General features: G+C 38.1%; 1 protein-coding gene across 1 annotated transcript; it reads right to left on the minus strand.

Moving 5' to 3' along the window:
- Positions 1-39: 39 nt before the first annotated feature.
- Positions 40-12037, minus strand: poc5 (POC5 centriolar protein homolog (Chlamydomonas)). The gene is made up of 13 exons (XM_059336563.1): positions 11975-12037; positions 10574-10657; positions 9803-9956; positions 8294-8401; positions 7570-7754; positions 6214-6390; positions 5830-5934; positions 4725-4904; positions 4076-4259; positions 1659-1792; positions 1195-1296; positions 818-988; positions 40-703 (listed from the first exon to the last, which is right to left on the minus strand). Exons 2-13 carry the CDS (start codon positions 10655-10657, stop codon positions 569-571), a joined length of 1719 nt encoding a protein of 572 aa, XP_059192546.1. The 5' UTR covers positions 11975-12037; the 3' UTR covers positions 40-568.
- Between the last annotated feature and the right edge of the window lie 3195 nt (positions 12038-15232).

Raw genomic sequence — 15232 nt, forward strand, 5'->3', positions numbered from 1 at the left:
CCACAACATACGGACTGACAAAAACTCCATGTTTACATCTTTTTGAACCACAGATCTGTGCAGGAAATTTGCACTAAAATAATTTATTTGAGGAATACAGTTGTCCATCCGATCATTAACATATGGCTTTGGTTTAGTTAGTTAACAACCTGTGGTGTGGGACGGTCAGTCTCGATAGAAAACATCAATAAAATAAATACTTAAAATATGCAATTTTACACATTACAATACAGTCTCACCTGTGCATAATTTAAAAGGAAACATTCCTAGACAAAAATGTCCATTTTGCAATTCAAAACTCTCTCCAGCTAGTAATAATTAAAAACATTTACATATGAAGTTCTGAACACCTGTCTGTGTTATACATTCCTGAGGAAAAAAATCCTATTGCTCAAGAGACTGATCTAGATTTACAAACAATCTAATGTTCACATATTCAATCCAGTATATCAAAATAAAATGGACTTTAAACTATTGCCACAGTAGCTATATCTAGGATTGTTGCATAAGATGTGTTACATTCTATATCTAGACTAGATGAGCAACACTTTCTGTGTGATGTGTGTGGTCAGTCAACTACTTTGATGGAGTGTACATGGCACGTGCTGGTGTGTGTTCTTGAGGAGCTTCTGCCACCGGTGGAGCTTTGGCCGTGTTGGGAGGAGCGGGGAAACTTAGAAGCTGTGGCCTGACCGATAGTGAGCTGAAAGAATGAAAAGTGAACAGAAGAAAATGTTAATGTCAATAAAATGATTATTTCTTCAGCTTTACATAACACAGAGATTGTATTACAGTAGTATTGCACGCTGTCCTGTACCTGTGTGACAGGATGATGCCGTTCAACTATCACAGAGCTCATGGGCGGAGCCACACCCATCACCTGGAGGTTGGTGCGTGCAGCCTTAGCAACGTCAGTACGTGCAGTGATCCTCGCTGTGACAGTCTTTGACGGTTTTTGTTGACTCGCTGTGACGACACGACCGCTAACCTGAAACATCAAATTGTGGATCATGTATCAATGTGATGAGACTTTTTTTTGGACTGAATTTGAGTCATTTTGTGTTGTCGGTCATCATTTTGATAACCATTTCTTTGATGCGTGACAGTTACACATAGCTGCTGTGAAGGTGGGCATTGGCATTACTTGTAGGCCTCTTGTGCCAGAGTCAACAGATCAGTATGTGTAATACTAACCTGTTTGTGGGCACTTACAGTGCCTCCAGGTGGGAGTGAGCTGTGCACCACTGTGGTGGGAGGGATCACTTCTGCCCTGGACATGGGGGCACCAGACCCCATCTGAGGAAAAGGGAATCAAGGGGAACAGGAACAGGAGTGGGAGTTAGATAAAGTGAATCATAGTGCTGCCAATAAAAATAGACAAAAGGAATTACAGAAGCAAATTAAGAACACGTCTGTTTTAGTTGTATCTACATGAACTAGCTTAGAATGAAGCAAACAGCTATCTGAGTCTGAAAAATGAAGCCAACGCAAAAGTGCTTTAAAGCTGCATTCTTTCGAGTAATTTCAAAATTTTAAAAGTTCCTTTTAAAAAAATATATACATATGGACTGATGATGATTGAGATGTTATTGAATTATGGCATAGAAGAACTATGGTGTGTAAATAAATGTGTGGTTTCATTAGTAATTGTCACTCACCATTTCCTCTACTTCGATGTGGGAAGGGTCTGGGCAGTCAAAGTGGACCGGACTGAAGCGTGTGGAAGAAACGGGATATGGATGAAGTTGAGCCAGTGTAGCAGAGCCAGGCTCATCCTGAGGAGGCAGATTATCTACAGAAAGAACACAATTATTGAGTCAGACTCAATACACTCCTGACATGAGTTAACAAAAGTCACTCATTTTAGAGAACATGATGTCCAATATCCTGTGAATGAAAAGCCTACCCTTTCCTTTTGGTTGAACAACTTTGTAGCTATCAGAACTAAGGGTTAAAACTGGTTATTTGGGGCTTTGAGCTGGAATGTGAATTATCTTCTCTTACTAGTTTGAGGTAAGATTAGGAGTACAATTTTGAAACTAAACATGTAACAGAGGAGCCAATACCAGCTACAAACCCCTGCATTTGCAAATTAGAAATGTGGCTGATCATCAATTATGCATAACTCATAAGTGTGTGTACTCAAAAGGCTTAATGGCACTTCATATCAATTTATTTTGTATTAGTCTGGTTGGCAAAAATGATTATGAGTAAGAGTAAGAAAAGGGTATTCAATTAACAGCCCAGTTTGACAGTCGCATAATGAAACACATTTCAAGTTGCAAGACTCATTAAACCTGAAAGCAGATGGATGAACAGAAGACAATGCTCGAGTTCATTTTCACGAGCTAAAAACAGCGAGATCCAGCTACAGCAGACATGTGCTCACCCAAAATAGCACGCACAAGAGCAGAATAGAACTGTTACAGAACAGGATCCTTTTGGTGCAACATGCTGATGGCAGTTTTTGAATTTGGTGTCAACTAAGTCTGTACAGAGTGTCATGGGTTTTTTTTTTTTTTTTTTACATGTGATGTTTATATTGTGGTATTATCCAAAATAAATACACTTAAAAAAAGCTGCACAGCATTCAAATCTTATTGTGATGAATGAAGCATCGAAGCTTCAAACTATTTGACAGCTCCAGTGTTAACCACAGATCCATCCTTGATATGGGAATGTGTGCAGGTAACGCTTTAATGATACGAGTTGTTTTTGTCTTTGTGAACCTTGGCATCGTTCACCTGTTGCGCCTCTTGCTGGCTACATCTACAAATATGTCCAAGGTTTATGATAATTATGTTTGCTCAGATATCCTGTATTGTTTCAAGCCATTAACCCAGTTTTCACAGAGCTAACAAATGACTGACTAACAGTAATTACATGATTTAATAAATGTTGCAAATGGCTATTGAACTTTTCTAGCCAACCTTTTAGTGCCACAGCCAGGTTATAACCTCTCAGTTAGCACTCTGCACATCCACTGAATCATCACTCCATTAGAAGAGCAAGTGAATGACTTCAAGAAAACAACAAAGACCACCCTCCAACTCATTCATAAATCTACACAACTGTCAATAGCACACGGCTGCAAGGTATTGGAGAAATGGTGTTTCTTTCCTTTCTGTTTCTGTCTCGATAGCTGCCCTGAATCAATACAGCAAAGAGGCAAGGCAAGCAATGCCTTTATGCTTTGTTGTATAGCTCATGGATGTAGTTACTGGTCTGGTGATGAGGATAACAGTGCAGGTTTTAATGTGCTAGCTGTTTAACCCATAAGAACCCAGATCCAGTAATCCATAAAGGAAAATTATGGGGGATATACTACCGACCAAGTGAACCACATAGAACACATTTTTGATGTTTTAAAAAAACTCTACCCTTAAATGTGAAAGATCTGTGATGTGACATAAACGCATTTATGGTATTTAAGTTTATGATACGTCTTACTTTAAAATAAAAAAAACTAGACATTTTCTGCTTACAGCAACACAAATTTGCCTTTTCTTTGCATCTCCGCAACATTTATCAAAATTGTGGAAAATAATAGTGCTGTTAAACAATAAATTATTTTTCAGATTTGTTTTTAAGTAACAAAATAAGAATAAATCAATAATACAAACAAATAACCATGTGCCTTTTTGTTTGCATCACAATTTTGATATCCATAGCATATATCAAAATTGTGACTTTAATTTGTTCAGGAAATATGGTCAGAACAAGTTAAATATAATACAGGACATAAACGTATTAGAGTTGTTAAATGGGTTTAAACTCAGCCTCGTAACAAAAAATACGCTTTTTGAAATAGCTACTTTTTCTGTTTCCAATCACAGCCACATTTTGGAGAAGTCACTTCTTGTCACAGTCACATGACTGTCACATGACCACCACACCAAGGTGTTGAGTATGTGTCGCTTAGGGATTTAATAAGTTAAGGTGAAGCATAAAGCTGAATATGGGAGATTCTAGAAGATTTAAAGTGTTTGTTACACCGGTGTCACCATGGGTTCTTATGGGTTAAAATGATGGATATTCTCTAAAAAATAGGTTTGTGTGGCCATCTATTACAAACCATGTTGATTATGAGATGGAGGCTGCTCCGGCCGTCCCTCTGTAGTTTGAAACATGCCGAGAGCCTCCATGTTGAGAGCACACACTCCTCTCATGAAGGCTTTCTTCATAGATTCCTCATAGCGCTCTCGCTCTAGTCGCAGTCTCTGAATCTCTGCCTGGGCTCTCTCTAAAGCCTCACAGTGCTGCAGAGACAAGTAGCAGAAGTTAGAAAGAATTAGTCATTCATTAGACTATATAATACTGACCAAACAAACTGATGATCATTTTCTTGCATTCATTGTTATGCTTTTTACTTTTGATATACACCTGTAACACCACCAATAACATGGTTTCCTTAAATAACTTTTGGTTTCTTAATCTATTAATCAAGCTTAGTGTTGCTGTGAATCACTGACACGTCAATTAACCGTCACCTTTGAATCATACATTTACCTTTGTAGGAAAATAATAAATGCTGGTAACCAGTGGTGCTTTGGATCTGCTTGACATGACTCAGCTCTGCAAATGTACGGCGTACTGTATCATACTGACAACAGAACGCTGTGATTTTGTGGTTAAACGCCTCAATGAGTTAAGTATAAATTCAACTATGCAGCATCACCATACACACAGCGTTTCATATGCAGGTCCTTCACTCCTTTATTTACCTCCGCCAGCTTGGCCTCATACTCTGCAGACAGGCGGGTGCAGACCTCTTCAGCCCTTGCTCGGCAGGCTTGCTCCACCTTGACCTTCCAGTGTTTCTGGATCAGAGACTGCCAGCCGAAAAACACCTTCTTCTTCAGCTGCAAGTTGTAGTGCTGCCGTGCTAACTGAGCAGCATGAGCCTGGCAGGGAACCACAAGACCATGAAAATATTCACATGGAAATAATTACACCCATAATTCATTCTTGTGCAGGTGCAGTACATTTTCTCTTGTGGTGCACTTTCTGTGTCATGGTTTAGACAAGAATGTGAGTCATCCACTACATTTCGCATTTTAAACAAATGGCATAAACAGCTACTTTATAAATATAAAAAAAAAGCACTTGCTAGTTTGAATTTGGTATGAAAGAGAACAGATTGTTCATCAGTGCACTGACAAATTCTCACATATGTTAATTTTTTAAGAGGAGACATTTGTGCAAAAATGTGGCATATGCATGTTCAGTGTGCAGTGACACAGTGATGTATGGGTCGGCAACTCATGCAGAGACTGTTCATTTGCATAAACCATGAAACAGCAATGACAGTAATCTAGCAATGTTAAGATACATTCACTAGTAATATTACATCCTTAAAACAATACATATATGAACATTTAGAAGCTAAAAAACATAAATTATGTTATGTGATTAAACCCTCCAAACAGATATTAGGATATTACAAGTTATGCTTATGTGATTTTCATCTCAAAGACACACACACACACACACACACACACACACACACACACACACAACTACATAATAGTGTCTGTACAAAAAAGGGTTTTCATCAGTTCCATTATCATATGCAGAAAGCGTTTCCCATACAGCGAATTTATTTGGGCAGCTTACCCAAATAGATTAGCACCACCCAAACAAATATTTCATCCTGCCTTTACCTTTTGTATCATGTTCATGCAGAGCAGCAGCAGGTTTCTCTTTTCTCTAATCTTTCAGGTTATTTTTCACAGCTCATAAAAAATTACATTTTAAAACTATTTATAAAACTTTTTAATTATTTGACTAAACTACTACTAGTTGTGTAGAAGTGTGTCATCAGCCTACCTCTTCTTTTGCTTCAGTGTGCTGGAGTCTCCAGCGGGTGAAGGCCTTCATTTTTTCAAGCTTTTCTTTTTGTCTGTCCAGCACCTGGCTCAGGTTAACAATCACCTGAGGGAGGACACGTCACACAATAACCTTGTCAGTCTATAAAACAGACAAAGGTGTTCCTCAACTTTTTCTTTCAAGTTCTAAATGCACACAACAAAGAGACACAGGATATGTGAGTATAAGATAGAGATATGGGGCTGAAAGCTTATACGTGGATTAAGCCAACCTCATCTTACACTAACCTTTTGGGACATTAAATCTCAGTGTGGTACTTAATTTATGTCCAAATAACCAGCACATTATGAACTGGAGAAAGCAAATAAAAACACATGTAGTCACCTCATCTTTTCTCTGGTTGGAGGTCTCGTATGTTTGTAGCAGCCCCTTCAGGCTGTCTAGCTCTGACCTCAGGCCAGCTGTCTGGGCTGCATACCTCTCCCTCTCTTTCTTCTTCTCCAGCTTGTGTTGCTCCATGAAGGCCAGCTTCCACTTCCTGAGCTCGGTCAGCACATTTGTCTAATTAGGGAATAGAGGGTGGGACAGTCAGTGTGTTCATTACAGCACTTTAGTAAATATGGACATATGTACACAATTATTCAGTAGATTTTAAATTAGATGAGCAGCTGTGCCGAAGGATTTTAGAGGATTTTCAGATTTCAGAACAGGCTACCACATGCAGCCTACACAACACCCTAATGCAGGAGTAAGTTTTGCCAAGGTACATAAACGGTTTAATTGTGACTTCAGCTAAATCTCAACAGGATCTAGCCAACACCGACAAAAGTGACTATGTTAGTCTTTTTTGAAGTATAAACAACAGATTTTTATCCTGCAACAACGGAGACTTACAAGCATCCAAATCTATCAGTCAAGTCTGAAAGAGTCTCAACTTCCTACAGTCCAAGGTTCTGTCTTTTTCGAGGTCAAACTCTTATCAGCCCTGCTTCGCAGTCGATTGGTTGTCATCTGCCCTCCATGAATGAGCTGTACAACATTAGAAGAAAAGGGCAGGAAGGACACCCACGTCCAGACACTCACCTCCTCCAAAATCATTTCACTGGGAGACACAATTAAAAGGTCACTGGTTTCATGAAGAGAGGAGCTGTCATCCTTTTCAGTAAGCATTTCTGAGACTTTTCATTCCCTTTATAATCTCTGATCTCTTCCTCACCATCGCTTATTTACCATGTCCTGTAATCCATCTCAGGCTAAGCGTAAATGTCAATATAAACCCACTATGCAGGTTTCAGTTGTTCATACTTATATATAGACATAGACTAAAAGGTATGTTTAACCATTTTAGCATTTTTCTCCACTCAATACTTTAGGTGTTGTAAATGGAGAGCAGTAATACTATCATCTCTAGGCCAGAAACAGCATGATCCGCCTGCTAGATTGCTCTTCAGAAGTTCAATTTATGCTCTGTTGATACTGTACCACAGATTTTGCTTCTTATAAAAATCGTTTTTGTCAATCTCATTTCCAATTATCAAGTAAAAACCTTCCAGTGTGCACCTATTTAGCTGTGAACTGCTGAAATACACTGCTTCTTTTCTTATCGTTCAGCTAAGTCAGAGCCCTATATATAGCCATACACCATTATCTATGGTCAGCTCTCAAGCAGGCAGCAAATAAGAGCCATTAGATTGATTGATTGTGGAAGGACAGCTCTACAGTGTGAGGAAGCAGACTAACCTTCAGGTTGTTGCTCCACGTGTCCAGAATGTTTTCCATCTTGCTTATGTTTTCCTCTGAGATAAACATCTCTGTCACAGCAGACTCAGGGTGTGGGCTGTTTGGCCTAGACCTCTCAAAAGGTGTCTGTAACCCGTCTGAGAGCACCGACACCCTGTCAGATGACCGACCTGCCAACTCCTGAGCTGAAAGGCAAAGAAAAAAGAAACACAGACGGACGGAATATCATTAGAAAATGACACAACAAATTGTGTGGTATCTTTATTTCTACACTTACTTGACATAAAGACATGTAAATATGAAAATAAAAATCAGACCTAACCATCACCATTTGTTTCTTTGCATTTGAATTGAATTGAATTATAGGTAACGCTTTATAATAAGGTCCTTAATAACCATTAATTAACAAGTAATAAGGCATTGTTCTCGCTTTAGATCCGGTAGTTGCAAAAAGCATAGTTAACTTATAGTTAACTTATAATAGATGAGCAATAAAGTATATTTTAATATCAATAAACAAACAAAATAACATTAATAAAGGCATGGCAAAGACATAATGGGTGGGTCATGGGTGTTTGTAATGCCATTATTAACACTTATATAAGCTTATAAACACACAATAATGTTAATAAGCATCTTGTAAGGACTTACAAGGGCCTAATTACTTGTTAATTAATGGTTATTACAAGGACCTTAATATAAAGCGTTACCGAATTATATTTACCATGACAGGCTCTTGGATGTGTGGAGGGCTCAACAATGAAGGGGGAGACCTGTGTTGATCTCACACTCCTGCTAGAATGCCTCCCATCTTGAGCTTCAGTAGCAGTTTCTGACAGAAGACAAGGACATCAGAAAAAGGCACAATGGTTCAGAGATAAAAAGAGAATGTTATGCAAATACATTTTGACCTGAGATAATTTGAATGGTTTTATTAATAAATGATCAGATACAGAAACACAAATCTAAAGGATAACAAGTGAAAACACTTCTTACCAACATGGACCGGAGATGTTAGAAGACAAAGAAAACACAAAGAAGCACAAGACATTCAACATAAAAACTATACAAACACAAACCTCATATCCAAATACACATCACTACCGTTTAAGAAATTAAAAAATAACTCCCACATTAAAATATCAAGGACAACTAAAATAATAATGTAATTATAAGTCTGTAACTCGTTACTTATTTAAGTAATGACCTCTGAGGGCTGGGTAATATGGTCAAAATCGTCTATCTCAATAGAGGTCATTTCATATCTCAATAACTATATATCACAATATAGAATGTTTTCAGGTCATTCAATAAATGGTCTAGATGAAGAATTCCCCATGGTGAAGCCTTTTAGTGTACTTTATGCAAGTAAAAAAACACCTCTATGGTTCACTCTGTGCAAAAACCAGATCATAAAGTCCTCCAAATTATACAAATATTGCAATAACACAGTTCAGCCACTGGGTTTTTGACACTACTATAAAAACGATATAGAAAAATATATATGATAGACATTTTACATTGTTTTGATGATATATATCGCAATATCGCCCAGCCATACTCTTTCACATTTAAAAAATTGATGCATAGCGAGAGGCGATTATAATTTCAAAAAGAACATCTGGCTACATTATTCACTTGAGGCCCTTTACATAAACACACTATGTCCCTGGTATTAAGGTAAAAAAAAACAAAAGAAGGTTTAAGAACAGAAAAGGTAATGGCGAGAATGCTGAATAAGAAGAGCACGGCTCCTCGTCCAGGAATGCATTTATGTCAATATCTTAATTAAATCCTGCAGGGGGAAGAGAAAGCCTGCACTCTAAAGAGCAGTACGGGCAGGGAGCCAGGAGATCATTACCAATCGGCCGTCTGCTTTCTACATCCCTGTGCACTACTCCATGACAGTTAAAGCACTAAACCTCCACTGAGAGCTGCAGCTGGAGGTTGGGGGATTGATGGACTGTTTAAGATGTGGGTATCGTAAGGGAAAGAGATAGGGGGTACGATCTGACACACTGATATCATATGCATCTTGACTAGACTGGTTTACAAGCTGAAAATATGAGGCTGATAAAAACATACTACATTTTTCCCTGTTGTGATGCCAAATCCTTTTTGACAGCTGATCATTAGATGGGGGCAGTGTCTGGAAGGGCTCAAGTTGTGTTTCTGTCAGAAAGGCTTAGTGAAATGTGTGTGTATGAATGTGTCCTGCATACACCCAAGATACCTGCTGCGCTCTTTGATTTTGTGTCATCTTTTCTCTGGGAAGTCCGACCCTCTGCAGACAGATGCAAGACGCTCAGCTGCTGCAAGTGAGCACTGGTGTGTCTGTCAAGCTTAGGGGTGACCACTGCATAGCGGAGGAGCTCTTCATACTCATCCTGTTGATCCATAAATGGTGAAAAAGAAACAGCCAAGTCAGTCAAGTGTCTATTGATATCTCTGTCTATCTATAAATTCAGTTGTTTAACATTCTGTATCTGATTTTCATAATCATCATTCCTATTGGATAACCTAACATTTTAGTCATAATTGTCAATTTTGGGACTCAGGGACACAAAGACCCTGTAATATACAGCTTTACTGGGCTGCCTGTCCATCATTCCATTAGGGCAACAACACAAATAAGTTATTTCAACAAGTTCCCTGTTTAACAATGCAATCTAAATCACTTACAGGGAGGTAAAATCTATGGTGAATGATGTCAGTTGCACTTTAATCGTTAAAACTAATGGGTTTTAGTGGTAAAACGAGTGGGCAATTCTAATATAGGGGTGTGTTAACATTTGATTTCACATCCAAATAAGTGGTGTGGATTATTGATACACTGTGTCTATGTTTAAAACTTGTGTGATGGCATGTATTGCTTGCCCTAACAAACTTTACTGTGTAGCTGCGCTACAAAATGTTGCTCTGCTCCAAGATTTGAGTGATGTGACAAGTGCAAAAAGGCACATAAACTGTGAAGGTTTTTTTTTTTCTTCTTTTGTTCAGTCACCTGAAGATCGGAGGAGACAGAGCTGCCCCGATCAGAGTCCTTGGGCAGAACAGGACTGGTTGGTTCCTCTTCGTCTGAGGACATCTAGACAGAAATATATATATATATATGAAATGGGGTTAGTTTAAGGACACACTACTAGCTGCACAAGCTAGCAATGTCTGGCCACATTTATGACTCACATGTATAGCCATATGTTGTTAAACCAAGTTTACATTAAATACTAACCTATATTAACATGAAATCCTTGTGCCTTTTTTAAATCATCGAGACAAATGATAATATTGTTCATCAAGATTTCATACAACAAACTAGCACTTTTGCACACCTTTACACTGTTAAAATAATTGCCTAAGTATTTTTTTGTCAAAATTGGTTGTTTTTTTGCCTAAATCATCTCCTCATGACGCCGGCCACCTATGGTAAAATTGATCAACATCCTCAGTTGATCAGATCATGGGATTTTACCCTTTTAAGATAATGGCCTATGTCAAGTGTGTGACTTAAGCAGATTTATTATGCCTAAGTCAAAATAAAATGTGACTTAGGCAATTTTTTGAACATGCCTTTGTGATTTAAGCAAGATATGGTAACACTTTATTTTGAAGGTGTCTACATAAGAATGACATGAGTGTGTCATAAACATGACATGGGATGTGTCATGAACATTAATGACACTTTGAAGTAACATTAATTACAAAGGCATGTTCAAAAAATTGCTTAAGTCATTTATTTATCTTAAGTTACATACTTTACACACAGTGTTATTACTATGCCAGTAGCCATCCTTTGTTACATCCTTTCTGAGTGAAATGATCAATAAATGTCATATGTTAAACTTTTGGTGAAGTTTTTTGTGTTTCCTGCAAAACTTGAAAAAATGAGTGAGGCGATTATTTTAACAGGGTGACGATATGGTAGTTTAGTATCCACTGCTGTAGAATATATGGTGTACACAGGGCATGTGGAGCTAAAGTGGTTATAAAACATAGGACATAATGGTGAAACCGTTTGAAAATGGTGATAATCATGTACAAAAAACACAAAAACATATATTTTCACATAACATCACAAAACATGCAAACTAGCTAGCTTTACACGTTACAACAAGACAACAGTTAATAGTGCAGCTTTCTCAGTTACGCTGTTTCTGGCAAACTGATACATAGATGAATATCTAGCTCACGTATATGTTAGCTAGATATAAGTATAAATTAAGTTACTCTACTTGTATTGAAGCTTAAACCAGAGACACGCTTCCCTTTCAGCTGCAAAGCTGAGAAACACACACCTCATAGGATCAAGTAGTGTAGCGCTATTTTACAGTCCCTATGAGTACGAGGTAACGTATCTACACAGACAATAGATGTGTATTAACGCTGCTTTCGGGAAAATATTTACCTGTTTTATATTTATTTGCAGCTGACCACACTTCTCAGTTTCCCCAAGTTATTCCGTCAGTTAGAAAACGCTTGCTTTGCCGTTTCAAACAGATTGACTCTTAAACAACAGACTCTGTGATTGGCTACTGTTTCAACGGCACCTCTCTAGCACGTCTCTGATTGGGTGTGATGTTGCCATGGTAGCGATAAGCGGAACAACGCGGAGCTCAGCGGTGGTGAGCACAAACAAAAAGATTCGCTTCAGTTTTTTACTGTGATTTTTACAAAGCCGCTCATTGGTTTTACAATTATTGTGACGGACAGTTGTTGTAGCTGCCGTAGCGAGTATCAAGGTACTTTTCAGGCTCTAGGAGACATTTAGGAGTCAATCGTTGTATATAAATAGAACAATAACAGATACAGAGCTAGGGGGTTTATCAGACTATACAAAGACTTTGAGAACCATACATTGAGCGTCTTGATAGCCTTCTTGTTAGCTGAATTTGAAATAAAAAACATATACTACTGTGTGACATCCTTCAGGAAAACGACATTATTTTTTGTGTGCTAAGTTTACATTGTGAATGAAGAATTTTGCCAAATTCATGATGAAGTTTTTTTGAGGTTTTAATGCAACCAAACACCACATTTTCCCATATCAAATTCGAATCTTTAAAGATCTGATAAATGAAAAAAGACAAATATTTTTGGTGTTGGAGCAATGCCAAGGCTCTAGGAGTCATATTAGGAGGACTTTAGAAGAGAGGCCTGACCACATACAATAACTAGTACTGTCCCCAATGTGGATTATGTTATATATAGGTCAAATATTTTAAGGTTTCAATTAAGGCATAGCCTATTCATCTGTTCTCTTACTTTCCTGTATGATTTTTTAAAATGTAAAATATCAAAAGTTTAGCTAATCATAGCAGGTTTGAATACTGAATATTGTTGGAGTAGAAGCAGTAGAAAAACTAGCTTCTTTTTGTGAGAGTTTTTTTCCTTTCGACTTTGGACAAAGTGTGTTTTATAACAAGGTAAAATTGCTGTTTTTGTCAATGGAGTCTGGTGTATTTGGTAAGCATGATGTTTCTTCTGTTTCAGGTAAACAATAGGAATTTGACTCTAACAAAATCTCTGTAGGGATCTTTTACCTAATGTTGACACTTATAATGACAATCTGAGCCTATAAGTGACAAAAAAGGCACTTTCAGTGAACATAGTTTGTAGGTCAAATTTGCCCCGAAAATTAGCAATTTGAAATATATTTACATTCATTATGAATTTGATGCATTTTTTTAAACAGCACCCCAACTGCTTTGAAAGTTTTTTAAGAATTATTCATTGAAAGATCCTGGGTTTCCACATCAATGCATAAAAGGGTACATTGTCAGTTTACGATTTGATAATAAAAGGACTTTTGAAACACATAATTTCAGGTAAATCTGCCGTTGTACCTGTTCAGGGAGCAAACGTGTTTGACAAACTGCGTTTCATAAGTAGGCTGTCTGCACAGAGATTAACTGATTAAAACTGTCACAAGGGAAGCAAGCTTACCTCTCTAAAGAAAGTATAAGTCCTTGGGGAATACCACCACCCTGTGAACCTCCCTGTGGCCATTTCTCTGTTGTTCACTTAGGCAAACACAGAGGAGACAACGGTTCACAAACTGAATTGCAGCAATGTCTCAACCCCCTGAAGACCCAGTGCTTAAACAGTATTAAGACACATATGTGGGATAGGCCTAACAGCTTGGCAGTCCTGGGCCGGGACAGACTCTAGAGAGAAGAGACATATGGTCCCTCTCAGCCGTAGCAGAGCTGCAAGCAGTACTGTTGGACCGGAGCCTCCTCGCCACCTGGCTGAGTGCTGAGAGTACTTCACTGTCCGAAGGTGTCCTGTCAGCATTGTCAAAGGACCTGCAGGCTGACTTTGAAAAGGGGGAATGTATGGTTGTGACACCGGTGACAGTGCAGTAATCTCCACCGAAATAGCAGTTTAACAGCCAATCACAGAGCACTGACATCTAAAGGATTCAATCTGATACATTTCATATCAAATATAAATTATAAATAAACAGAATGATCACTTAGTGGAAGCAAGGCCTGGCACAGACACCCCTCAGCGCGCACACATTTTATTATTACATGTCCTGACAGTTGACGCAGGCTGTGAATTTGAACCAGAATCGTGAGGCACAGAGGATAATCCGCGCTGCTCTGTGGGGAGTGGAGGTTTCCTGTTGAATGACAGGAAGCCATAGCTCCCACAGATTACTTATTTCCATTTCAGAGCAGATGAGTCACATGTTTTGAAAGGTTTCAGTGATGTGTTCATCACAGTTTCTCTTTTTTGGGTGATTTTTTTGTCATTCCAACCTGGTTGTTAGGTTTTATGCTTTTTCATCGTACCTATTGATGTTAAACTGCAAATTTCCCATGCTTGTCGGCTTTTATTAAGTTATTATAACAAGAACTGGTTAAGCACAGACAACTGTAGGTTTTGTGTATGTTCTGTGGAAAGCACTGTGTCTCTCTTATTGGCAGGACTTTAATAGTAGAATACATAATCTTGTATAGCACACAGCCTCTTCCTCTTCCTATGATTCTTTGTCCATATGTACTATTAATTTAATCACTTTAACTGCCCCTTGTGTAGCTAAATAAAGTTGCATATAGCTGAATTATCTGTCAAGTATATAAAATCCATTAATCAATACCACTTACGATCAAAGAACATCAGTTATTACTTCTGTTTTTTTGACCCACATGAGAACATCCATAGATTAAATAATAACAATTGCTTCAAACTGAGTCAAAGATACAAACACAAGATAGAGACAGACCTCTATAATGTTTTCCTTTTTGTTGCAGACAAAGGTTATAAGCTACTGTTGATAGTGGTTAAATTAAAGCTAGTATTACTGCCTCAAACCCTCCTTTAGATCCCCTTTGTAAATTTCACCTTCCTTTCAGCAAAAGAAATGTGGCTGTGCTTGTGTGTTGAAATGGGATTCAGCTCACATTTTTCTCTCATAGCCTGTTCAATCTGTTCCAGGACAATAATCACAATCCATTTGACTTTCTTCCCCCTGGTATTTTAGCTCAGGTACGTTAGACTATTCAGGACCTTGCAATGGCAGACAGAACAGAAATTAGGAAATAATGTTCTGTGCTTATACAAGTTGACTTTGTTAAGGAACTTTTTCTATCAGGACTTTCACATTTTTTACACACTATTTTGACTTTAACAGATCCCAAATATTGTATTAAATCCC

The sequence above is a fragment of the Centropristis striata genome, chromosome 7 (genome assembly GCF_030273125.1).
Source record: "Centropristis striata isolate RG_2023a ecotype Rhode Island chromosome 7, C.striata_1.0, whole genome shotgun sequence".
NCBI classification, from domain to species: Eukaryota; Metazoa; Chordata; class Actinopteri; order Perciformes; family Serranidae; genus Centropristis; species Centropristis striata.